The sequence below is a fragment of the Hypomesus transpacificus genome, chromosome 19, assembly GCF_021917145.1.
Source record: "Hypomesus transpacificus isolate Combined female chromosome 19, fHypTra1, whole genome shotgun sequence".
NCBI lineage: Eukaryota > Metazoa > Chordata > Actinopteri > Osmeriformes > Osmeridae > Hypomesus > Hypomesus transpacificus.
This window is the reverse complement of record NC_061078.1, coordinates 8587603-8614077: the sequence shown is the minus strand read 5'-3', so window position 1 is coordinate 8614077 and position 26475 is coordinate 8587603. Positions and strand designations below refer to the sequence as shown.

At 46.9% G+C, this 26475-nt stretch overlaps 1 protein-coding gene across 10 annotated transcripts in view; it reads left to right on the top strand.

Annotated features, from left to right (window-relative positions):
- neo1a (neogenin 1a) overlaps positions 1-26475 on the top strand; it is a 115851-nt gene that overhangs the window by 23766 nt on the left and 65610 nt on the right. For all 10 annotated transcript variants that reach the window (XM_047041244.1, XM_047041237.1, XM_047041242.1 and 7 more), the window contains exon 2: positions 21167-21487. In XM_047041244.1, the coding sequence (XP_046897200.1) occupies positions 21167-21487 (321 nt within the window). The remainder of the gene's footprint in view (positions 1-21166; positions 21488-26475) is intronic.

Sequence of the window (26475 nt, the reverse complement as noted above, 5' to 3'; positions counted from 1 at the left end):
TGTAATGCGACACTGCAAATCTGGCTTTATTGTATTAGCGCAATTAGCCTGTAGCCTTCAAAATGCCCAGCTTTAAATAATGGTACTGTAACCAAAACATGCCTTATCGATTCTGTTCATTCATTTCAGCCTTGACAAGTTCACAAATGTCAAGTATGAAGGATGTAGGTAGTAACTTTGAAATGCCTTTATGTACTTTATCCAGCTTGTCTTTTCTTGTATTTCATGTTGGTTAAGTGGTCTTGGTTTAGTTTATTTTTTTTCGCTGTCTGAGCCGTCAAGCTCTCTCGGTTTTTCCTACTAAGCGGCATCCCAAAGGTGTTCATTCTATTGGAGAAAATGGTCTCTTCTCTCTCTGACAACTGTAGCTTCTTCCATTTTCTTTTTGACTGTTACATTTTCAATGTGAAACCAGTGACCTGGGAAATGTACAAGTAAATAGGTTGATGTACAGACCATGAAATGTACATCTAATGATACACCATCTATTTACGTGTGATTACTGTCTGTTCTTTGGGGGGGAAATGTGGTCAGATTGATAGGAAATGAGACACATTGGCTGGTTATTGAATCAGCTAAACTTAGTGTAAGGGTAAGCACCTTTCAACATTGGAGCTGGCAGTCAGCGGAAGGCCCCAGGGCTCAGCATTCACAACACTCAAGTCATATTGATCGGCCTTCCTTCCGTCACACTAGTCAAACAATGTAACACCCCCACCACCACCACCACCACCTCCCTATGGTGTTATGAAACAATTAGGCTTTCGGTCATCGTTGTCATTATCACCAGCAGAACCATTGCATGACCCTTGGCCCTCATGTAGAATGATCGTCCCTCCCAGCAGACGTGACCACTCATGAGTCTGGCCGTCTCTCGAGGGAGCTACCTCAGACCAGCGGCTGGCCGTCCTGCCTGCCAGAGGGCTGCATGGAGACAAAGGAACCCTGTACAGAACCTGTGACATCCCCCCCCCCCCCCCCGCCCCCCACACACAATCCACCCCCAGACAACGCTGTGTCTACCTTGCTCTTGTATGCTCACCAGGAGGTTTGGGGGAGGAGAGGGGTTTAGGGCTGAATGGTGCAGACAGTGGGGGAAACGGTGCAGGAAATGAAATGCCTATCAGGAGGGGGGGGGGGGCCTTACAAACCCTCCTCCATTCCCAAGTGAATCCTCCATTCCAGCCGTCCTTCCCCCAGGCTCAAAGCCACTTCTGTCTGCGGTATCTCCTCATGTATCGACTGGGGCTCTCCAGGAGCTGTCTGCCTGCCTGTCCCCCGCTCCCCGTCAGATCACAGCTAGCTTTACCAAGGAGCTTTTATTACACAGGAATCTCCCCCATACCCCTCCCCAACCCACATCCCCAAGTACCCACTGTGGATATAGTCCACCTCTCTTTCTTCACTCGTTTATTTTTTTGTTACATTATTTCGGCTTCCTCCTTTCCCCTTTTCCCCCTTTTTTCTTTTCTCTCTCAAGATCCCTCCTTTGAGCACCCACACAATGACCAAAACAAACGCACTTCCTCCTGCGCCGACTCTGTCACGGTCGTTCGCCGCCGTTGTCAGGTTGTATATGGAACAACACTGCATCCCCTCTCCACGCTCGACAAAAGTGGGGGGCCTACGGAAGCCAGGGGCTGTGTTCTGGGGGATTAGCAGCCCACACTAGGCTGCTGCACCCATTGTGTGGGGTGTCACGGCAATGTAGCGTGCCCATGCCAAGATGGGTCCCATGTGGTACTGACGGGGCTGAATGCGTGCCATGTTTGACCCGCTTCCTGGGTAAAGGCCATTCAAAGCATGCAGGCACGCACCTACCAAGGTTCTGATTCCTTTGTCTCCCCTGCCCCTATATATCTGGACAGTGTCCAATTTCTGGGACTGTATACATCTACCCTTAGTTTGAGTTGTATACATGCATGCACAATGCCGACCTTGTGTGAATTTCCATGCATGAAACCTCTTTTGGTGGGAAAAAAATCGGTCTCTTCCATTGCTATACTGCTCACGGCACCCTGTTCTATGGTGTGTTCACCTGTTTACATGTATGTATTTGCGATTGTGCTTGTCTGTGTCTGTTTGTTCATCTGTGGTAGTGAGTGGTGCTGATGGGGAGCCGGATGGCTGTCAGAGCGACAGGCCCAGAGCGCACACACACCCTCGTAAAACATACGTCTTCTTCCGAGCGCTTGTCTTGAGCGCCGTGGTGTGTCGTCCTTCATCATCGCCTCTGATTATTCCCTGCTGAGGCATTTCCTGCACGCTGCAATCAGATCCTCGGCATTAGTCTCATCGGTACGAGCATTCAGGCGCACGCACACCGGGGCACATAGCTGTATTCACTGCAACTTCCCACGTCGACCGAGCACACGAGATCACATGCAAATAGTGACCGAGGTGGATAGCTGCACATGGACACGGGCACACACGCACATACACACAACTGCTTAATGACATGCAAATGAGTGTGCATATGGGGAGTACCAGACGCCAAGCCCACAGAAGGAGGGGGAGGGGAGGGGGGGGCTGCATAGACTTACCACAAAGCCCGGCAGACAAACAGATTTCATGGGGGGGGGGGGGGGGGGGGCGCAACACTGCGTATCAGAGGTGTCATGCCAAAATCGGATTTCGCACCAGTCGTCCCTTTGGCGGCAGGGACAACTCACAAGCGGGTGAGAGTGAGAAGGGGGGTGAGGTAAGGGGTGAGTGGGGGGGGGGCAGGGAGGTGCTACTACAGTATGTGACACCTGGTGCGCTTTCCACGGTTGACGTTGATATCATGTCAGACTAGCCTAGCGTCTGTTTCTATGTCAACGCTGAAAGATACAGCCCAGAGCAGGAGAGGTTTTTGGACCATCATGTTTCTTCTCCGGCAAATATAGACAGCCCAATGGGTTGAGCCCAACTTGTTTGGAAGGTTAAGTAGTTCCTTACTGGTTAAGTAAGGAAAATATTTTGGTTAGAGAAAGGGTTCCGCATGACACGCTGTTGTACTCTAATTTGGATAGATTCTATTATCATCACCAGTATGAAAATGGGAGGTTTGTGTCTTACTAGCATCCTCTGGATGGTGCTACAGCACATGGGTGCATCAGTGTTGTCTGAGCTTTTTTGCCTAAACTTCAGGACAATGCTTTGATTGAATACTGACCCTGAGGGGGAAGAAAAGCTCAATTTGATCTGTGAGCCATCACTATGCATGAATGACGGAAAGCTGGCAGCTCTGCTCTTCGGAGCGCTCAGCAGCTTGACCCACAGCACCAGTGGGCTAACACCTCAACAGTTTGCCTCTATATCCATGCAGCCTCCACCAAATACCATCACACTACATCCCCACAATCTCTGTTCAACCTACTGAGACACATAGCCATGCTCCTAGAGCCAGTGTGGTGGCAGGTTAATTCCAAGTGCGTGTCAATGCGCGTGTGTGCCACGACATTTGTACAACCTTCCCACAACCTTTGTGCAACCAACTGGGACCTGTCGTCATGGTCTCTGAACAAGTTGACAGGCTAAAGCGAGTCCAGTGACAGAGATAAAGACGTTTGCTTGTCTCCAGGCCCCAGCTGTTTACAAACGGTCTGCACTCTGTGGGCCTGGCCTTGTTTAGATATTCTTCCATCTTCTTTTTTTGTTTTTTTGTTAGCATAAGAAGAAAAAAGTACAGAGACATCCCATAGGGGCCCTTGCAGTCGAGTGGGGAGATTTGTCATGATCTGTGTCGTGTCAAAGTGTCTGTGTTTTGTGTTTGCGCGGTGCAGCCTGAGAAACTGAAGGAATAGGTTCCAGATCATTCTGAAAGCTCAGTGGGTTTCTGTAATCATGTCTTTTTTTTCAGTGAATCTGAGAACTCTCGTTTTGGTGATATTATTTGCTGAACATGATTTCCGCTGTATTCTACAGTAGTATTGAATGTGTGTGCAAGTGTGTTTGTGTGTGCAGCCATCCAGTAAAGTAGCAGTCACATTTTGAGCTCGTTGCATTGCCCATAGGAGCTACTGAAACAACATACATCACTGTGTGTGTATGTGTTTGTGTCGTGTAAATAAGATACATTTGTCTATTCAGGTCATTGTCAGTGAATTCACCAACTGTGTTTGCCAGCGTGTGCCTGCATGCTGCGTGTTTGAGGGGAAGTAAAGAAAAAAGTGAAGGAGACCGGGAAAGAATGGCTCAGCTTCCTATTCAAACCATCTCCCTCCAATTTATAGTTCTTGGAGACAGATCTGTCTAACAAGAGGCCTGTAATTAAACCAAAGGGGGAAAAAAAACTCCTTAAATGCCCTCCAGAGTTAGTTTTTTCTGCCCCTTTGGAAGGCTAGAAAAAAAAAGAAAAATAAGTTTTTCCATCTCCTCGTAGCACTCAGTCTCCTTCCTGAAACAAGAACAGCAGCAAACAAAGCAACGGAACAGAAACAAAGCAGTTGGAACAGAAAAAAAAACCTTCAGAGAAACCTTTACGGGGCTTTGAGGCTCCTTCCTCCCTTGTCGCTTCATCAACATGTTGGACGTGTGCTGCCCTACATATTACACACTGACACTGAGCTGCGTTGATTGATAAGGAATTACAGCCCGACCGCCTTTTTACATTTTGAATTTGACAGCTAATCGATGTAACGGCTATCAACAATCTCCCTCCTCACATAGGCCTTTGTTATACCGCACTAGATCTCCAGGGTAATGAATGTCTAATGACTCGGTGATTAATCAATGGTACGTTTCCACCTTCCTCTTTGTTTCTCTGGACCCTTTTATCTCTCCTATCTCTTCCTGTTGACCGTGTGCCACATTTCTGGGGGAGGTCTACCTCACTTGGGATTCGAGGAACAAGATGGTTGCTTTGTTTTTTTATAATCTCCCCCCCCGCCCCAGATATGCTGTAATATTCCGTCGGAAGCCTGCTGAGTCAAAGGATTTTTATCAGCATCCTGTGGGGAGAATAATCTCAAACCAGATAACCTCTCACAAGCTGCTCTCACATTACAGGGAGAGGGTTAAACATGCAGTCTCATGGCCTCCATGAATGGACTATCATGAAAACACCCTTTTATGGGTCATGTAGAGCTCTGAAGCCACGGAAACGTAAGACGTACTGTTCAAACACAGCTGAAACCCCCATGAATGATTTTGTCCGACGATCGTGTATCTTTGTTTTGTGTCAGTTGACAAAAAAATTATGTATTATGCTTATCTATGGCTTTCCTCCAAAATAGTGTTAAAACTGCACAAGCCTGTTTGCCAGCTTAATTTGATTAAAACATTTATGTTATTTCAGTAAAAAGGTAAGTAAATGGTTAAAGAGCCATTTTTAGAGCAGTCTTTTGTGTGTGTGCAGTTAGAGCTGTGTGTTGGAACTGTTATAGGACTAGCCCAGTGACTGGACTTGGCCAGCTGCCAGGAGCGTGCATGCCGCAGACAATACCCACCTGTGTTAGGAGGAGGAGGGGGAGGGGGTGGTGTGTGTGTGAGAGAGTGTGCGTGCACAGGGTAGTTATTTAGCACTCTAAAAAGCCTGCTGCAGCTCCCCTCCCTACATGTCAATCAGCAGGGTCCAGACTTTGTTTGGGGTCATTGTGCTCAACATTTTTAACCAGCCGCACGATAAAACTGAAACCGTAAAGGTAAGAATATTGAGGGGAAATAGTTGATGGTTTGGTAGCCTTCACCCCCCCCCCCCCCTCCCAAAAGAAGAATCCCCCCAGCCCTCCCCATTACAACTGTGTCGTGGGCAAAGAGGGAGGGGTGGGAGGGGGAGAGGTGTCCCTTGGGGTCCTAGCTCTCTGGTTACTCTGAAGAGGCTGTCATTGCCAGCGGGTCGCCATGGTAACGCTCGTTATTTGATTCCTACAACAATGCCCGATCCTCCACCCTCCTCCTCAAATCTATCACACTTGCATACAAATACAGTACTACGCATGCCTCACGCACACACCGACGTACGCAAACACCAATCATAAATCAATGGTAGATTAATCACATTAATGATTTGATTGATTACGTTTACCAACTAACAATTCATCAATTTGATCATTGGAACATCCTAAAAGATCCCCTGAGCACAGCAGTGACTATGGTGCTCCAGACTGGGGTTTGTCAAAACTGGACAACTGTTCAGAGGCAGGTTTTATTCAAACTTTTCTTGGGATAAAAATTCTGATCTATATTTTCTATGATGAGTGTTTTGCTATAAAATCTTATGATGTTTCAGTTTCACATAAATTCATTCACTTTTTGGACGCTCGCATACAAACACATGCCTCACAGCAAGAACATCCTGGGCTTGATTCTCTGATTGGGGCACTGTTCACTGTTCATCTTCTACGTGATAGGAGAACAATTGGAATTTTATTGGTGGACACGTGTGCTGCTCTGCTCTGCATGCACACACACACACACACCTACACACGCACACACACCCATACCTTTTATGTCTGATGTTCATGCTTATGGTCCAGTTTCAGTGTGTGCTCGTGTGTGCTTCTCTTGTTGGGCTTATTACACAAGGGTTGTACACTCTAACGGGGCTGTAATTGCACAGGCTTGATAACCCTCCCCTCTTCTGTAAATGTCCCTTGATGGATAGTCCTGCCAGAAGAAAAAAAACATTGAGAAAATGGCTGCCTCTGTTTTACAGATGGTGTGCGCTTAAGAGAAAAGCAAAGGTATGTGTTCAACGTGTGTGTCAAGGAGGAGCATGAGAGAAGCAGCAGCTCTATGATGGCTGTGTGTGACCCTGCCGCAGTGTGCTGGTCTGCTGAGGTTTGACAGTGTCAGGGGCTGGAGGGGACTGCAACAAGCGTTACACTGTTTGGCGTAGTCACCAGTATTCTCTCTGCACACAGAGAAGCTTAGGTGTTGGGTTAGGGTTAGGTGTTGCTGACATAGCTTTCTGTCATCTGTGTCTGAATAATAAGCCAGTCCAAAAGGGGGGGGGGGGGGGGGGTTAATAGACAGGAATGATTAGTGCATATTATTATTTAGAAGCAATTTGTTTCTCCCCACATGAGATGAAACCGAATGGGCACTGGTAATTTAGCCGACTGTCAGATCCATTTTTTGGGTGGGGGAGTCATTTTGAAATGTTTGTTGATGTGAATATCAATTTTGTGTACTATGAGTAAATTTAGAATCGGGAGAGAGGTATTTGTTGTTGGATGTCATTGGCTAAGCCAATGAGGGGTGCATGGTTTAAGATGGTCTTATATCCAGACCTCCTGTTCCGTCACCAATTGTCCCCCGTCACGTTCTACCTGGATAGATGACAGTTAACTGGCTTAAAGTCTGCCAGGCGACCACATATCCTGACACCTGAAGACTGCTCAACATAACAGAACTCTTCAAATGCCTTACTTCATTTTCAAAAAAAGTTTATAGTTTGATAGATCTTGACATTGAATTATTGCTGTTGAGCCTCAAAGTTTAATTTCCAGAGACTCACGCATTAGGTTCAAATATTTTACCCAAGTCGCTCCCTCATGTCTGTAAGATATGACGCTGTGTCTAGTCAGTGCTGAGGGCATATTGCCTATATCTTGGCCATTGTTTGATGGCCGGGAAGGGTCCCGTTAATATGATTAAGGGGGATTACGGAGTTGACTGCACATCAAAGAGCCAAGACCAATTATCGCCCCCCACCTTTCAACACTGCCGCTGCCCAAACCCTTGGAGGGCGAGAGGGCGGAGTGAGAAAGAGAGAGAGAGAGGGAGTGAGCGAGGGTGGGAATCTGGCCTCGTCTTGTCATGGCGAAACCCCATGACCTCAAAGCTAATAGATGGCGTCATTGCTCATTCTGGCCTTTTATGTACAGCGTGTGACAGTGCACAGTTAGAAGCTCTGCAGGCAGCTGGCACCAAAAATAGATTGCAGGCGTCAAAGCAAATTATTGCAGATCCAAAGCATGCAAAAACGGGTCTAATGACGGAAATGTAAAGTGCACTGAGGGAGATGAAAGAATAAGGACATTTAAAACAAATGTCACGTCTCCCGGTGTGTGTGTCTGGGTCTGTGTGTGTTTGAGAGGCAGTGATTGGATTTGTTTACCGGTTTGAATATTTTTGTCACTGCCAATTGTACGTGTGTGCTTGAGGGTTTTCCTGTGTTCATGCACTGAATTCACATGAGTGTGTCCACTGTGCGTGTGTGTATGTGTATGTGTCTGTGTCAACAGCGACCAATGTGGGCGTTGCTTTGTACTGCTCAGGCAGCCATTACCATAATCCCCATCAGAGCTGGGCCTGCCATTACCCCTTTGTGCCGTCTGCGCTCATGAGAGGAAACCAAATGGATAAGAAGAAAAAGTACCCACCACCGCCAAATTGCTCTGTCATAGTTTGACTTTTCTCTTGCATGCCAGAGACTGAACACTCAAACAAAGGTGCCCCCCCCCCCCCACCACTCAATCCTATCCAAGACAGCTGGAGTCTACCCAGATCCTTGTCAAGAGTCAAATGAAGCCATTCCAATCTTCCCCTGTGCCCTGGCATTCACTCACTCCTTTATGCTCACTGCGTGGTGTCCTGCCTACTTCTCTGCCCGCCCGCCTCTCACCAAACATATCCTTTGTTCAACCTCAATAGAATATTTCAACTTGCAAAGATGGCTCCATAACGGACAGGCTTTCATTTATGACATTGTGTGCATTGACTGTTTAAGGTGAGGTTTGTTTTCTTTTGACTTTCCTCAAAACTTCTCTCTATTACTCTTGATGCTGTTCCAGTGAGTTTATGGATCTCTGTGTCCTGGTATCATGGGAACGTTTGCTTAATGAGGGGTTTCATGAGTGCTACCGGAACTGAGCAAAAAACTCCAGCTGAGTCATGAGCTCAGACGAGACTAAGCCCACTAGTTCTGTGTGAGGTTGGCAGAACCAGTCAGGGTCCTAGAGGGTCCAAGAGGGGCCTAGAGGGGCTTCTCAAGGCCAGGCTCCCCTTACAGTCCAACCTTCCATACAGAAGACTATCCAAGCTCTCGTTGGAACCACTAATGCATCTTGTGGTTACATCATCAAGAGTGCACCGGAGTCTTTACCTGGCCATTATGAGAATCACGCTCTACTTTCAGAGGCAATTTCTCTGGGCAAAACTGCTTAACACATCAGTGTACTACAGTTTGGCACGTACACGTGGTTTTAATAATCAGTCAAGAGTGTATATTAATGTCCTCGACTATGTTACCATGACTGCTGTACATGTGCTTTATGTGGAGTAGTGTAATGGTGTACTTTGGCAATGCCATAACTATTGAGTTCTGAAGGTATATCAACACTCACTCACAATTCCCACAAATAAACATACAGCCAGCTACCTCAAGGCCCAACCTTCCAGATTAGGCTAACTAGGAGCTTGCAAAGCAAGCATGAATAATTAACCAAACACTCAGATGTAATGGAGAGGACAGCGGAGCTTTCTGGAAGGTACTCTGGCCAAGGAACCATTAAATATACAAACTGAGAATGTTTTTGAATTCTCTTGCATGCTCCATGTTTTGCTGTAATCAGTTGGTCGGATGAGTTGTTTGATGTAGATGGAGAGACTGTTGCAGGGATATAAATTGAGTAGCGTTGTGTTAATGTCTCTGTCATTCAACATCAGTGGAACTCCATCCTAAATTTAGCAGCGCTACATAGTTATCATGGTCACCCTTTGGTATGGCGCTTTTGTGTTCTGTGCCAGTATTCTTGTTAATGGCTAATCTGCATGACTGAAACAAATACGTCCCAATAGATGTGTTCTCTGTTTAACCTCTGTCAGATGCCACTGCATTAAATAGGCCCAATATCTCTCTGTCTCTCTCTTACTTACTCTTTCACTCACACACACACACACACACACACACACACACACACACACACACACACACACACACACACACACACACACAGAAGCTAGGCTACTTGTGTATTTATACATTCATGAGAGTGCTGCTGCAGCCCCCATGAAAACACACACACGAGGCGTATAAATAGGCTTGTGTGGAGGATTAGGTGGGTTCAGGGCCAGCATGCCCTTCTGGTTGCAGCTCTCAGCTGGGCTGGGTGGGGGGTGGGCTGGGCTGGGCTGGGTGGGGGGTGAGCTGGGCTGGGTGGGGGGTGAGCTGGGCTGGGTGGGGGGTGGGCTGGGCTGGGCTGGGCTGGGTGGGGGGTGAGCTGGGCTGGGTGGGGGGTGGGCTGGGCTGGGCTGGGCTGGGTAGAGGGTGAGCTGGGCTGGGTGGGGGGTGGGCTGGGTGGGCTGGGTGGAGGGTGAGCTGGGCTGGGTGGGGGGTGGGCTGGGTGGGCTGGGTGGAGGGTGAGCTGGGCTGGGTGGGGGGTGGGCTGGGTGGGCTGGGTGGAGGGTGAGCTGGGCTGGGTGGGGGGTGGGCTGGGTGGGCTGGGTGGAGGGTGAGCTGGACTGGGTGGGGGGTGGGCTGGGTGGGCTGGGTGGAGGGTGAGCTGGGCTGGGTGGAGGGTGAGCTGGGCTGGGTGGGGGGTGGGCTGGGTGGGCTGGGTGGGGGGTGAGCTGGGCTGGGTGGAGGGTGAGCTGGGCTGGGTGGAGGGTGAGCTGGGCTGGGTGGGGGGTGAGCTGGGCTGGGCTGGGCTGGGTGGGGGGTGAGCTGGGCTGGGCTGGGGGGTGGGCTGGGTGGGCTGGGTGGAGGGTGAGCTGGGCTGGGTGGGGGGTGGGCTAGGTGGGCTGGGTGGAGGGTGAGCTGGGCTGGGTGGGGGGTGGGCTGGGTGGGCTGGGTGGAGGGTGAGCTGGGCTGGGCTGGGCTGGGTGGGGGGTGAGCTGGGCTGGGCTGGGCTGGGTGGGGGGTGGGCTGGGCTGGGTGGGGGGTGGGCTGAGGGAGCCAAGGTCCTCAGGGGAGGGGGCTGCACTGCACACAAATCATTACCGCTCATCAGCTGCTGCCACTCAGCCACTTAGTTACTCACTTGCCCAGGAACCAGTTATGCAGAGACACACACACACAAGCCCACACACACCAGCATACAAGACTCATCATTATAAGGACCTCTCATTTGTTAAGCACATTTGTTAGGTTTATCAGTTGAGATAATTAGTACATTGGTAAACTTACAATGATGCAAGTTCTCTTTAACTCTTATTCCTGAAGTCCAATCCCCCCTTAATTTCTTACAGAACAGAGGAGTATAGACAGTGTGTTCAGTACATCCCATGATGCATCACAGGCGAAACTATACATATAATTCAATAAACCTCTAGATGGGCTATAGATTCCTGGAGCATGGCTGAACATTGCCTCAACAAAACAAAGGCCCTATCCACTAGCACTGATAAATTATGCATTACCTCTATTGCACACAGGCTATACATTGCATATTAAATACATAACCCTCTCATTGTTTATTGATGTACAGTTGATGCAAGTTTTCTAAGCTGGCCAAGACTTCTGCTCTGTGAGATGAATGTTGAGCTAATGGTGATGAAATGTCTGTGTGTTAGAGACTGGAAGGAAATGTTACCCGAGGCAGCAGGATTGGGAGATGAATCAGCAGACATCTAGCTTACCTTAACATCTCTGTAAACACACAGGCAAAGACCTGTGCAGACACACAGTTATACAAACACAGATGGACAGACACTCACACACGCACATGCTCACACACACGCACTGAGGGTCATAGCCAGCGGTCGTCTGTTTACACACCTCTAGAGGCAGATAAGGCAGGATTGCTGTCCTCTCTGATCCAATCTGCCAGAGAACGCGTCTCTGTTAAGTGCCGCCCTGTTCTACTTCCTGTGTTTTTGTTGTGTGAGCACCAGGGAGATGGTAGAGGAGAGATAGAGAAGGGGAGTAGGATGGCTGGATTCCCCTTTCACAGTGTGCAGCTACCACAGGCTATGGCTAAACACATAAACACATGCACAATTTAACTATGCTCATTGCATTTCTGGCAGCTAGAAGATAGTTCTCCCTTTAGCATATTATCTCCCCCTTTGACTGATGAAGGGGATGTATTTGTGATTCTGTAATTATTTTGTTGTGCCAATAGAGCTATTTTTAAACACACACACACATATCTACAAGCAAACACATACTTGTGCAACCTTGGCTCAGGGTATGCTTCATTTTTGTGAGATAAACTTCCTGTCGAAGGATACATAAAAAAAATAAAAGAAAAACACCAATAGCCTACTTTTTGTGACAGAATTTGTTTGAGTAACTGGTGACAGTGCAAGTTAAAGGATTGCTAGTAAATGTATGACACATGCCACCCACACACCTGCTCATACACACACACATCCTCTCCAGTACATTATTTTTCCCCTCTTTTCTGTAGTTGCACCATAATGCTCAACAACACATCATGGGTAGGCTACTCTATGCAGGAGAACAAAGGTACAACAATGGGGTAATGGAGGCAGGGGAAGGGAGCGTTGATGAGGGACTGTGGAGATAGTGTGTGGCTATAAATATGTGTAGTGTAGGGAATATGCTGGACTGGGTGGAAAAAAAAAACGAGCATTCCCGGGCATCCCAGTGGAACAGAGGTTCTGCTCCTGGCCTCTGGAACCTGAGAGAAAGAAGGGGAGTTGAGAGATAGCATCAGTGCAAATAGCTCCCGCTAATGACGCTGCGCTCCGCACCGATTCATGAGCCCTTATCTCTTCAGCCTGGCCTGACTTTTCCACACACACTCAACCTTGACGCTTCTACACATCCCGCATTCTAAAGACCTTTTGGAATGGGTTGCAAAAGATGCACTGTGTTTAATAGTTTCTCAGATGAAGAAAATGGCAGTATGGTTCATCAGGGGGTTCTGCAGAGTACACATTTAAGCAAAGGAAGAGGTTAAGCAAAGGCTTAACTTTTAGATGAAACAACACTCTTGACCTTTTTGCCCCAAACAAATAGATAATTGCTTTGCTCGCGAAGCAGATGATGAAATAATAGGTTGCAGTGCCATGGTAAGGCTGACTAGCCTAGTTTGTAACTCCAAACAGAACCTGTCTGTCTCAGTATTGTGAAGCCTCCCCCATGCTCATATGCCTCCCTGATGATGTCCGATAGCCTGACCTTGCCAGACCAATTTGCTAATGCTCAACAGTGCTCCTCTGTACAGTCACTAAATCAAACCTGCCCCATATTACATTAACAGTAGTGATTGGCCCGACACAATCCAGGCCGGGTGGAAATCTGTCTGAATGGAGAGACCCATCTGCCAGAGCAAATAAAACATTGCAGATTTGTCTGGTTGCCAGGCTAGTTGTTTAACTGTGCGCCTGATGCAAGTACTTAACCTTTCTAACCACACTTAGCCTTTATTACTGTACAGCCTTATTATAGCATCCCATACCACCTCTTGCTTCTATTACCACCATGTGTGTTTTGGCCAAAGTTATTTTTACTGTCTTTTTTGGGGGTTGAGAGAAATGAGCAAGTGAGCATCCGGTTTCAAGTAAATTGGTTATAGAGTCTCCCACCCCCGACTCCCAGCTCTTGCAAGCCTTTGATCTGTCTTGTGCTCCAGTGTTAAATGGTTTCCTTCAAATCACTGCAAACATGCAGCGACCCGCTGCTCCTCTATCAGAAGAAGGCTCCCAGGCCCCCCTTACTAGCTGCTGCCTCAGAATCCTCAAACACTGCCACTCAGAGGAACAAGTAGAGACAAACCGGACTCCCGAAATGTTGGTCTTCCCATTTTTTGTGTTCTGGTTTACATTAACTTCTAAGGCAGAAAGGCATCTTCTTTTCTGGTTTCATGAGAATAGTTGACTCACGGTGTACAGCCCCTTCGGTGAAGTGTCTGAGCGTTTAATCCCCGGGTTTTGACACTTGCTCACTAAATTAAATTAAATTCTACTTATTTCAATTGAACCATTTTTACAAACTAAAAGTTCATTAGCAACTTGAAAATATGAGGTTGAGCAAATCTGTCATAACTTGCAACTCATTTCCATATATATTCCACATTTGTCTCTCTCTCTCTCTCTCTCTCTCTCTCTCTCTCTCTCTCTCTCTCTCTCTCTCTCTCTCTCTCTCTCTCTCTCTCTCTCTCTCTCTCTCTCTCTCTCTCTCTCTGTCTCTGTCTGTCTGTCTGTCTGTCTGTCTGTCTGTCTGTCTCTCTCTGTCTCTCTCTGTCTCTCTCTGTCTCTCTCTGTCTCTCTCTGTCTCTCTCTCTGTGTGTGTGTGTTTGTATATAATTGTGAAAGGGCAAAGCTAAGAGACAGCAATATTGTATTTTATTAAAGAAATCCATTGGATATCTCATTACAATCTCATAATTTTTCTTTCTACTGAAGGAGGAAAAATCAAGACGAATGTCCGTTCCTTTCCCAGTCGATTATCTCATCTATTGTAGTTCTGAGGATGGGAACTATTGGATCGCTGCTCAATTTGCCCGGCATGTGGATCTCTTCCTGGCCTGACATGCTAATTCACATGCTTTGCCAGTATGTTCTGGAATTGTGAGTAATAATAATCGTGGCATCTAGTGGGAGGTTAAATAAGTCGGCATTTCATGCTGTTCTTCAGAACTATGTAATTAGAATATTTTACGTGTTCCACGTCCATATCCACGTTTTACTGATCTTTCATCACCTACTATTCCTATATTCATAAATTAAAGAGAGCCATCATTCATCAGCATCATCATCACTACCCGTCAGACACTGCTGTCCTCCAATCCCAACCCACCTGCTGAGGCAGCTCCCCTACTGTGCCTCCCCATAGCCTCGGAGCAACCCCTTTATTTATTAATCCAGTTTGTTTTATCATGCCAGGCCACCTTGGTTCAAATGACTTGCTGTCTGAGGTTGTGTCTGACTGTCTGTTTCATTCTCTGCCAGATTCTTGGATGAAACATCACTGCACGTGAGGAATAAGAATGCGATTGTTTCCACAGACTTTGTCTTGTGTGTTGTATGGGATGCTAATGCTAAGTGTCTGGGTTCTACTTCAGTTGTGTTAACGACTGCCTATATCGTTTTCATAGTAGTAGTTTCGCTGTGGTTTGTTACCATGTCTGACAGCTTCAGTTCCAGTGTTCACCTTTTAAAGGCCTTTCTTACTATGAAAGTGCTTCTAATTGCATATGAAGCCATAGTGTAGTGTTGGGCACATCATGTTTTCATTGACAATTGGAAAGGTTGAGGCAAAGTTAAAAGAAAATCAGTGCTTTTATGGGTTATGTGTTAAAACCCATCTTACAACCAATCTTAATAGCGTGCCTTTTTCTGTTACCTTTAAAACTGAGTGAGATTCCTGCACATTAAGTCTCCACTTGGTCTGTCTCTCACTTGGTTTGGGTGTGCTGTTGTTACAATGGCCCAGTCCTTCAGCACAGCCAAGCAGGCTTCATTTGATGGCTGAAAGAGAGGAGTACCGTGAGCCTCCATCAGAGTGGTTAATTACCTTGTCCAGTTGAGGGGAGAGGTGTCCATGTCCAATGAGTGGGACTCGCCGGTTTTAAATTACTAGGATACACCAGGGATTTGCTATCAGGTAGGGACAGAGATGCACTCTAATCCTGCCGACATCAGAGGTTGTTCTCTCTGTCTCTCTCTCGCTCTCTCTCTCTCTCTCGCTCTCTCTCTCTCTCTCTCTCTCTCTCTCTCTCTCGCTCTCTCTCAGTCTTGCTCTCTCCCTCACTAACATGCAATTTTCACATACCCCCCCCACCTCCCACACGTGTCTCGTTACCTAGTTTCCCATATTCTTGCCTTTACTCTCCCTTCCTTTGCTAACCCCCTTCCATCTTCTCTCGTGCTGTGGCCCCAGTCATCAAGTACGTTTCTGTCACCATCATTTCATTTAGTAGCTCTTTGGTGGGCTCCTCCCTATAGCTCGGGGGCAACTCTTGGTCCATGCACTAATAGTTATGTGCTTTCTTGTCCATCGTATAGTGCTCCTTTGCCCCCAGCTAAAGACACACAGATGTGAATGTGCAGTCCATGTTGTTTGTCTTCCCTGTGGTATATGTTGTCATGTCTGTAAATGGAGCACTTTGTTTCATTATCTTCCTACTGCTTCCCTGATTAAATTACAGAGGTCCGATGTGATATTGCGGGTCACCTACTGTATCCATTGGGGTGTCCATTTAGCTGCAGGGAGCTTCACTTTGCCATCCCCACTGCTTTTAGAGCTGTCTTGCAAATGCAGATGTTTAGAACAGCCATCTCTCCCCAGTGCCTTTTTATGTCAACCTATGTAGTTGCAACCCACCTCAGTCCTGTTTTTGTCTGGAAGGCCACAGGTTTAGGCTTAGCAGCTAGTCGACATGATGACGGAGCTTTGAATATTGGATTGTTTCCTTCTATAATCTGCCAGTTGAACCCTTTCCAACCCTGTTAAAGCCACCATGGCTGGGCATACCAATCATTTTGTCCAACCTTTTATGCCTTGGCTACCCAACGCCCACTCCTCCTCAACAGCTATCATAACATTTAGAGAACGTCTTCCACAACAAACGGGTTCCTACCGTATCTGAATCCTCCAAGCCTGGGAGGCACCCTGCTGAAGGGAAAGTCAGCCGGGTACACTGGCACCAGAGAACAACACTTGAATTAATTGAACAAGAAGAGAACTTGTTAGGGGTACCAATCTCATGACTCGGATTTTGGATTCTTGGGATCATGGTTAGATTCTTGATTCATCAAGCAAGTTGACATTTGATTTTGAATAAACCTTGTTTCAGTGCAGTAAATTGTTAAACGAAGTATTTAGTTTTTCTCTTAACATTCAAATGTAATTTGAATTGACTAACTAGCAAACCAATTAATTTGATAGGCAGCTGCGATTTTACACTACTAGCCAATCTAGCTATGTATTTAGGTTCTTACATTATTTTCAGTCAGTACTCATACCTTTCTTCTTCCCTCGAGTATCAGTTAGTTGTCCTCAGAATGTGTTGTAATAAACCATGGCAGATTTTAAAATTCACTGTGTCGTAGTGAATAGCTTGCCCTTATTCCTTCACCTCAAGCGCATCCATTCTGGCAGTCAAAGCATAAGACTGATTGTTATTAATAGGTCTTTCAATCTGCCAACGTTTTGAAAAGCCTTATGGATGATCAATAGACTTTTGATAGTGGTTGAAAGTAGATAGTAGTAGTAAATGTTGGCATTTCTACAGTATACATGTACAGTATATTTTACAGTAGAGCTACTCTTTTCCTGTAATGCAAGCCTCAAGCTTCAACTGCCAAGAGCATTGAAATATACCACACAAAATATATTCCTTGTTAGGGATTGTTTTCTAGTTCCCTTGATACAGTTTTTACTTAATTGTATATGAAGCCAGCTAGCTATTCTGTAAGCCAACCCATCCCCCACCTTAAGTTTTCTCTCCAGATCAGTTATTTCTCTGACGTGTTTCCTGATGACAGATGGTCTTGAAAACAAGTGGGATAGAGATGACTGAAAAGGTTGGACAGAGAGGGGGAGAGGGAGAAGGAGAGAGGGGGGGGAGAGGGGGAGAGAGAGCGGCTAACAGGGTGGAGGTGGCCAGACATGAAAGATTGAGAGAGAGTGAGAAGAATTTCCACTGCAAAAGACACTGACACGGTAGGCAGAGAGACAAAGAGACAAAAAGAGGAAGATGCTGTGATGGAAAGATGAAGACAAGAAGAAAGAAGCGCCTGTTTATTGTAGAAGAAGATTATCTGTGAATGTCTCCCTTTTACCTATGACAGGCATATTTCACATCTATATTCCACCAGACCCACTGTGGGAAATGTTGTTGCTGAGACTGTTGATTTTTGTGAAGGTCAGACTGCCCTGGACTCAATAGAGCAACACCAGGGGGGGTCGTCTTCCTTTATCAATTGAGGAAAGTACGGATGGATATTCACTCTATCCAAAAGGCCATGTGCTTGTGTGAGAATCTCACCCACTTAATACATTTGACTGAAAAATGTATTCTTCAAAGCCTTCAGTAGGCCTGTCAGTGTTCTCGTGTTTAGCTTGTGCAGCCTACAGATTTGCAGAGATTGATCACATTGAATTTGAATTTAATTGATCATAATATTTTACCCAAACATTTGACACTTTAGCACCGTATAACGATGCTCGCACGCACACACACACACACACACAAACACACACACACACACACACACACACACACACACACACACACACACACACACCCTGACTAAAATGTTGTCCCTGAAAGCATGTGTCTCACTGGCACAAATCTCCAAAATGTGTGCATTTGTCTTGCAATTTGTTCAAACGACAGTGTATTTCTCTTGCAGAGACAGTTTTTGATGGTGCAGTACCTATTTACATTGAACTTGTATTTATTGACCAGACCCTATCCAAGGTGACATACAAATAATAGGGCAGGTGACAGAGCCAGGATGAACACATGGCCTTCTCTGCCCGACTGGGTACTTTTCTTCACTCCATCCTATCTTGGATCCTAGTCACGTTGTGTGTGTTCTATGAAGAAACACTTCCTTTAACACAAATCATCTTAGATTGCTATAAGAAAAATACGAAGAAGCAACAGATAAGTTATTCATATTGGTGAAGAACTGAGTTTGTTTTATATGTTGTATTTGCATTTGCAAGCTACTTTCAAATTTTCTTCCTCCAACATTTGGGCTCATTAACCTTTAATGATCAAGAAAAAAATCTGTTGGTTTCATTGTAAACAGGATCTGGAAAGAGAAAAATGCTTATGCCACAAGTCTGGAGTTTTATAGAGATATTTGGGCTTTGTTTTTACTTTGTTGTTAGGACCCAAAGGAATTCCCCCCAAAAATTGTAACATGTTCTAATATCCTTACCTTGATGCCCTGGCTAAATATAGCACAATGTCGTCATTGCCAAAACACAGGAGAGATCTCGACATTTACAATAGGGTAGAAAAGTGGTTCTGGCATCCAAAATGTTGGCTGTCCTCTTGTAATGTCTGCACCACTGGCTCATACGTGAGGCAATTTTTAAATAGTTATTTCACAAATAGGAGCAGATGCTACAAACATGCCACTCATCTTCACCATCACTTTAAAATGACCCACAGCTCTTCATAGCCAGTGTTGAGATTAGGCCAATGCTCATTGGTGTCATATGGCAATGCACTGCAGTGTTCCTGCTCTGCCAGAGTGAGAGCTTGGCGAGGCTAGCCATGCTGCCGCTGTGATTGTCGAGTGGCAGCAGTTATCCCTCCTGTCCTCACATCATGCCCGGTGGTAGCAGCAGGGCTTTGGCTTGGAGATGAATGACTTTAGATGAGTGTGTCAGGCTGAGAAAGAAGGGCAACGGGGGGGGGGGGGGGGGGGGGGGGGGGAACCGCGGGGCAACATCCCCCTCCGCTTCCGGTGGCCTCCGCTCTGCTGACTGGGGATGTTGTGTCTGTGCCGGGAAGCTGACAGGGCACAGCTGACCTGTCTCTCTGAGGTCCTGCTGTTACACTCTGCAAAGGCGGCCATTTAGGTTCAAGGCCCCTCCCCTCCACCCCTTATCTCTCTCTGTTGGAAAGCATCCGATGATGGCCATTTTGGTGCAGAGAAATGCTTGAGGGCCTTTGAGCCTCCCAGCCTTCTTGGTCTGTTGGAGAACCAATAAAAAATGGCAATTTTGGCTCAGGGTACGTAGGGTTTGGGCTTAGGATGGCCCACATCCTTCCAACAGCAGCTAAAGACAGAGATGATTGAGCATGCGATGGTGTCCACGGCCCAACTCCCCTCACAGGAGCTCTACGCAGGTCTCTCTCCATCTGTCACACACACACACAGTCACACACACACTCCTGGTGAAACACAGGCTGTGGGTGTGTCACCGTTCTGGCCAAAATGGCCACCGTGGACCTTTAGATGGATTGATTTGAGTTCCAACCTTTGCTTCAGTACAAGCAGCACTGACCCATTCTTTGTTTGTTTCCAAAGTTACAATAAAAAAATGTCCAGTGCCATTAAATTTTGCACACAAAGAAAAGTAGTCATCACAAGCCATCGTGTTTCATCCTAACACTTTGGAACAAAAAAGCGTATCACAAAATATACTCTTTTACGACCATAGGTGAACAACACTCACTTCACCCTTCGATCGAAATCTTTCCGTTCTCATAGCTTACCTCATTTAATCTCTGTTCATCCCCACAGTTTGCCAGGACCTTTTTATCATATTCTAAACACAGCAATAAAGAGGCAGAGAGGATTTAGCCGAACGGCAGCCAACAACAACAGTAGCCTGCCAGTTGTGAGACTGGACTGGATTCAGGGTGCTGCTGAGGGCCTTGGGCTGACTTCTGTCAGGAGGCCTGAGGACACAACCTCATGACCGTGATCTAACCTTACGCTACTCTGCAAAGTTTAGCATGAGAATGGTTCAAAAAGAATGTCAGTGGTTGGCAACCGCAGACAGTGTACACGGTTCAAAAGGTGGCGAATGTGGGCCAGTGGTAAGATGCAAGGAATCTGTTGTTGCCTTTGCCGTACTGGGTTGGAATGTGGTTGTGTAGCCACTCCTAATGAATATCCATGCATTTCTTCCTGTTGTGGATCTCCTTTTTGGGATCTGGTCCCTTGAGAGAGAAATGACCTTCTAGAAGTTAAATAGTAGAAGGCCATAGTCCTCATCTCTCTGTCTCATTCTCTCTTCTGCTCTCGCTCTCACTCTCAGGAGACTTGACACATTCTTGGAACAGAGTGAGCATACATTAAACTACATTTAACATTCAGACATTTATTTTACTCTTCTTTTTGTTACATTATAAAAATTCCTGCAGACCCCCTCTATTTCTCTCACCCATCTCTGTGGAACTGATAATTGGTGTTATTTATCTAAACAATACCACCGTATGACTCTGGAGTTCAGCGTTTTTGAATTATGGATGAGGACAAATGCAAAGCAATTAGACTCATTTTTACTTTGGCTCCATCCCTGGCAGGGAGTTTGGCCATTAAGCAAAGAAAAATAAATTTCAACAAAATTCTATATCCTTCCCCTCCCTCTCCTCTCATCATAAAACCAACTTCTTATATTTGTCTGTCCCTGTCTATCAGCCAGTGTTCTCCATTGGGGTTACTTTGGCTTAGCTTTGGTAATGAAAAGCCATTTGGAAATCTCCAGAAGGGACTAGCGACGATCCATTTAGAAAAGTTGTGATGTGTTTTTCCTTGTATTATAATCTTGTATTTTTTACATCCCGTTCCTATTGTTTGTAGAGCTATAAAGGTCTCAAGCCTAGCTTCTCTTCTTTCGTTGTTCCTCAAGGTGTGGCGGAACCCTTCAGCCCGTTCTGGTTCTCGGTGGAGCCACAGGACACGCTTGCCATCCGGGGCGCTGCAGCTCTGCTCAACTGCTCTGCCCACAGCGAGGCAGCCACGCCGGCGCGGGTGGAGTGGAAGAAGGACGGCACCTTCTTGAGCCTGGCATCGGACGAGCGGCGGCGCGTGCTGCCTGACGGCTCGCTGCTCATCTCGGCGGTGGTGCACTCCAAGCACAACAAGCCAGATGAGGGCACCTACCAGTGCATGGCCACCATCGACAACCTGGGGACCATTGCCAGCCGCACGGCCCGTCTCTCTGTAGCAGGTGGGAAGACTCATGTTTGACATACTCGCATGCATTTTCCCCTGCTAGTTTCTTGTGTATGGTTATGGTCAAATGATTCCATAGCAGGTCAAAGTGTGGAATAAACAAAAAAAGAAATGCTTGCAAGGATTGGTAGTGTTTCTCTGTTCACTGTCACATGACTTGTATTTTGAAAGGTGGAAGGATTATAAGGTGCTTTGAGTCTGGTCTGAGCCCTGAAATTCAATTTGCAGCTGGAGGGAGGAGTGTAAAAACATGATCATGTTCTCCCCCTGCCCGGCTCTGTAGGGTAGAAAGAACCAGAGAACCTGGTCTCCCCTTAGCTTTAGGCCTGTTTGAGACAATAAAAGAATGAGTGGGTGTGTGAAAATCTGAAGTGTCTGAAGCCAAGTCCCACTCCTTGTCACCCTGACAGTTTGTCTTGTCATAACCTTTAAGAGAAGAACACTAATGAGACAGTGTGCTGCCAACTAGGGTGGCGGAAAGAAACTTTAAATAACTGGAGGTGAACGGTGTTATGATGAACTTGCAGGCTTGTAATACTTTGTGTATGCATTACATTTTTTAGCACTTTGTCGAGAAAAGTAGGTATTCCAAAATAAATAGAATGTTTGATCTTTTACCTGCCCCCAAGACAGTGGCCCACTACAATCATGCTTAGGAGTTTTAGCATAGCTGTAGCATAGCATTAGCTATTTAATTAATTCGGACATTGGTTATAAAGGACTGTGGTAGACAGTGGTAGCGTCAGACCTCAGGTTGTGTGCCGTCTACTGATATGGCCGTAAGTGGTGCAGATCCACACTGCTCCCCCGCCCCCATAACACTCTACTCCATCACATAGCGACCCAGGACTATCATCATGGGAAATCTACTGACCTCTTAGGTCACACCGGCAAATCAATATGGTCTTCCTCGGGATAGGACAGGCTTCACTGGACATGTGTGAGAGGAAAAGGGAGGAGAGTGAGAGAGTATTAGTGTGTGTGTGTGTCGACACATCCATCCTCTAGTGTGAGTGCACATGCATCATGTGTTTAGTGATAGTTAAGTGTGTTCCGGGGGGGTGAAGTGATGGGTTTTGAAAGTTTGCTCGTGTGGCAGCAATTGGAGCTTGAGAAGATTCACAGGTCAATTGCACATAGTAAATCTGCGTCGTTGAACCCTATGCATGTTTAATGTGTCCGGGAACCAGCTAAGAGATCAGATCGCACTATGAAACGATGAAACCGAGTCTGTGAAATCCTCCAGGGTGAACTATCAAACGATGTTAGATCAAATTCATTTCATCTGCCAATTTTATGTCTTTTTATGACTTGACGTCACTCTCATACACACACACACATGCACCTACGAGAACACCCTCTGAGACTAATTCCCACTCACACGGATGCATCCCACATGGAAGTGTTATCACCTGTCCAGTGTCCACACGTGTGCACAACCCCGCTCCACCGTCTTGAACGCATCCGCATGCAGCCACACATCCCTGTATGCGGGGCAATGATCCCTCTCTGGCTCGCTGGCAGGTGGACAATAAAAAGGTTAATTGCGACGTAGTGGGAACAGGCCATTACGCAGCAATTGGCCTGGAAACTGGAGCGATGGGCGGGGGGGGGTCGGGGGTGGTGGGGGTAATATCAGTGATTGATGTCCTAGAGACGTGTTCCTGATCCGTCCATAGGACAGTGTTTCCCACACATAGACTAATGTGTGGCGGTGCGCCACAGAATCAACACCGGCCGCCACATATTGCGTTTCGTAAAAAAACATTTTTTTTATCGCTATTTAGGTTAAAACACGCAGCGTATTCGTTCAGCTGCATTTCCTTTCCCCTGCTCTCCCTCCGTCTCTCTGTCACTCATGCGTCTTTCTCACATATGCACAGTCACAACGTCAGCACACGTTAGCAACAATGCATACATATGCCGTTCTAGTAAGACCGACAGCTAAATCAGCTAGCCTTCAGCATTAGTGCCGTAGCTATAAGTCGAGGAAAGTTGAGGCTACTTTTCGCTAGGTACCTTACTCACATTTACATTTAGTCATCTAGCAGACGCTCTTATCCAGAGCGACTTGCAGTACTCGAAGTTTCCCCTTCGGTCTTTTGGTGAGAAGTCTCAAGAGCTAGCTACTTACCCGGCGTCATGGAGCCGACCAGTTAAATAGTTGTTTAGCACTAGCGTTGCTACATGCATAATGCAGAAATGATATGTTAGTTGTTGTAAATTTTGTGAAGGTGTGAATCATTTTGGATTAATATTTAATGTAACAAATTATTAACAAATTAACTGTGTAACGAATTGTTAACGAAGGAATTATTACGACCCCCCCCCCCCCCCCCCGTTTGACAACCCCACCCCTCCCCGCCACAATTAGTTTTCTAATCTGTGGGAAACACTGTAGGAGGTGATCTTGCCCGCCTCCCCGCCCTGCACACCCTCCCCTGTCTCTTGTGCCTGCACTCGTGCTTTTACTGTGACCTTTTTCTCTCTTCCTTTCTGTGACACACTCGCCATCTCGCCTCCCTATACCCTGTCCCTCTCCTCCTTTCCCCCCCGCGGTCTCTCTCCCATCCCTCTGCTGTTTCTCTTCTCACCTCGCTCTTCTTCCTCCGCGTCCTGCCTCCTCCTTGTTCCTCTTCCCTTCCCCTCAATTCTTTTGGTTTTCCCCCTCCTCGTCTCCAGTCGTTTGATCATCTCTCTGCCTGTGCTGTTGCCCTCGCTTCCATCGAGCCTCCTCTCTCTCCCTCACCTCCACCTCTCCTCATTTCGTCTGATACCACCCTTCCTCTTCGCCGCTCCCTTGTCATCCGTCTGTCTCTCTTTCTCATTTCTTTCCTCTCTCTGTTCCATCTTTCTCCCATGTCTCTCCATCCCCTCCCTTCTTTTCAGCGTGTTTCGTGTGCACCCAACCACCCCCACACACACACACACACACAGGCACAGAAACAGCAGGGGGTGTGGCTTCTCCCGGCCGAGCAAGATCATATGTATTCAGTCGGTGTCCAAGAGAGAAGCAGAGGAAGGGGCGAGCGAGAGGATGACCGAGGGGGTGGAGAGGGGGGTCTGGAGGGTAGAGGACGAGAAGCGCGTAATGAGAATCTCACTCCTCCCTGTCTGCTCCCACTCTGCCCCCCCCTCACCCCCGATTCCCTCTGTTCTCTTCCTTTCTCCATCCCTTCCTCATTACTGTGTCTTGACATGAGTCGGCAAGAGGTGTGTGTGTGTCTCTCTGCCTCTCTTGTTTGTCGGTTTTCTGACCTGTGCTGTGCTAGTCTTACTTTCTCTCTCTCTCATACACAAAGCCTTCCAGACAACATATCCACAAAAAAGTCCCACCCCCTCCCCAACCACCAGCAGCAGTGTAGATTATCGTTGACTCTGTGCGTGTCAGAAATGTCACATTTAGCTCCACTCACACCTGTGATATATTCAGTGGGAAGCTTCTGAAGGATTTACTTCCTCTCCCTCTTGTACATGTGTATGCCTGGAGAGAGTCTTAAATCCCCTGTTTGATGTGCTGTATCTTGTTATTCTCATGTTATAGAGCTCAACACCCCGTAATGTTTAGGGTGGATAGAGCACCACTGTCCCTGTCTGTGTTTTCCCTCCTTCATAAAGATAGCCAGTTGCTTTCATTTGCCTTCATTTTATCAGGCGTGACAGATTACCCCAAAATAAGGAATGTGTAAATTTGTTATGTTACAGTAAGAGCTACATACAGGCATCGTGCTTTTAACATCTTTTCCGTTGTCGTGAACTACTCGCATGCCATTATCGGTTTCGATCATTTGCACTGTGTCCACTGTGTTTAAGTGTTTGATTTCTTGACGGGGTTTTCTCACTCCTGTATATCTAGGCTCTTTTAGGCTCTTCAGCTGCTCACCAACAGGCCTAATCCAGAGAGCCATCTGACTGCTGACCAGATGAAATGGTCAGGTATGTGTTTAGAGGTGTTGTCACCATTGGCAGTTTGCGGTAGTGTCTGCGTGTTGGACATTCTTGTTCCTGTTTTTTGTCACGGCGGTATTGTCACGGCTGTAGCAAGTGGAAATAGCGAAGGATGGGATGTGTGGAAACTGATTGGGGACATAGAGGCGTCTGTGTTCCCATTGGGTGGAGGTGTGAGGGGAGTGGTTAAATGGTGTCCAAGTTCCGTGAAAGTGGACACACACACACAGGCATGTCTACACACACACACACACACACAGACAAATGGATGATCCAGGGCTAAGACATGACTGTTATCTCAAAGCCCCGTCTGTTTCCAACTACACACTATGTGGGATGTAGCAGGATTGGCTGGCGACTTTCCAGATACACACACACACACACCCACACACCCATATTTCTACACACTCACCGCCGCCCCTCCCTCTCCTCTCATTCCAGCGGTGACCCGTCTCCTCGGTCTGAGCTGTACCCTGAGCTGTCTGGATCCCTCCCTCTCAATCAATCAGTGTTTCATTTCACACTCCCTATACCTCTCTCTCTCTCTCCCCTCTTTCTCCCTGCCTCTCTCACCACTCTATCTCCTTGCCTCTCTCTCCCCTCTATCTCCCTGCCTCTCTCTCCCCACTATCTCCCTTACTCTCTCTCTCCCCCTCCCCACGCACGTCACTTTACCATCCTCTACTCCCACATCTCGTCATTTTTCTTCAATCCCCCTCCTCCTCATTCTATCTCTCCTTCTTCCCCCCCCTTCCCTTCAGCCCTCACTCTTTTTACACAACCCCATTTCACAGCTGCACAGTGACCTGCGCCCGAGTCGTAAAACACAAACACTGCAAACAAACAGCCCTCTGTACAGGAGCAGGAGCTCACGTTTGAAACTGCAGCCTCCAAAGAAACAAATCAACCGTGTCATCCTTTACCTGTTTCTGAGGCTCCTTCAAGCCTTATCCCCTCGCTCCTCCCATCCATTGTTGCTTCGGAACAAAAATGCAGTTCGAAATGCTAGTGCTCCATATCCCCCAAAATGGACCC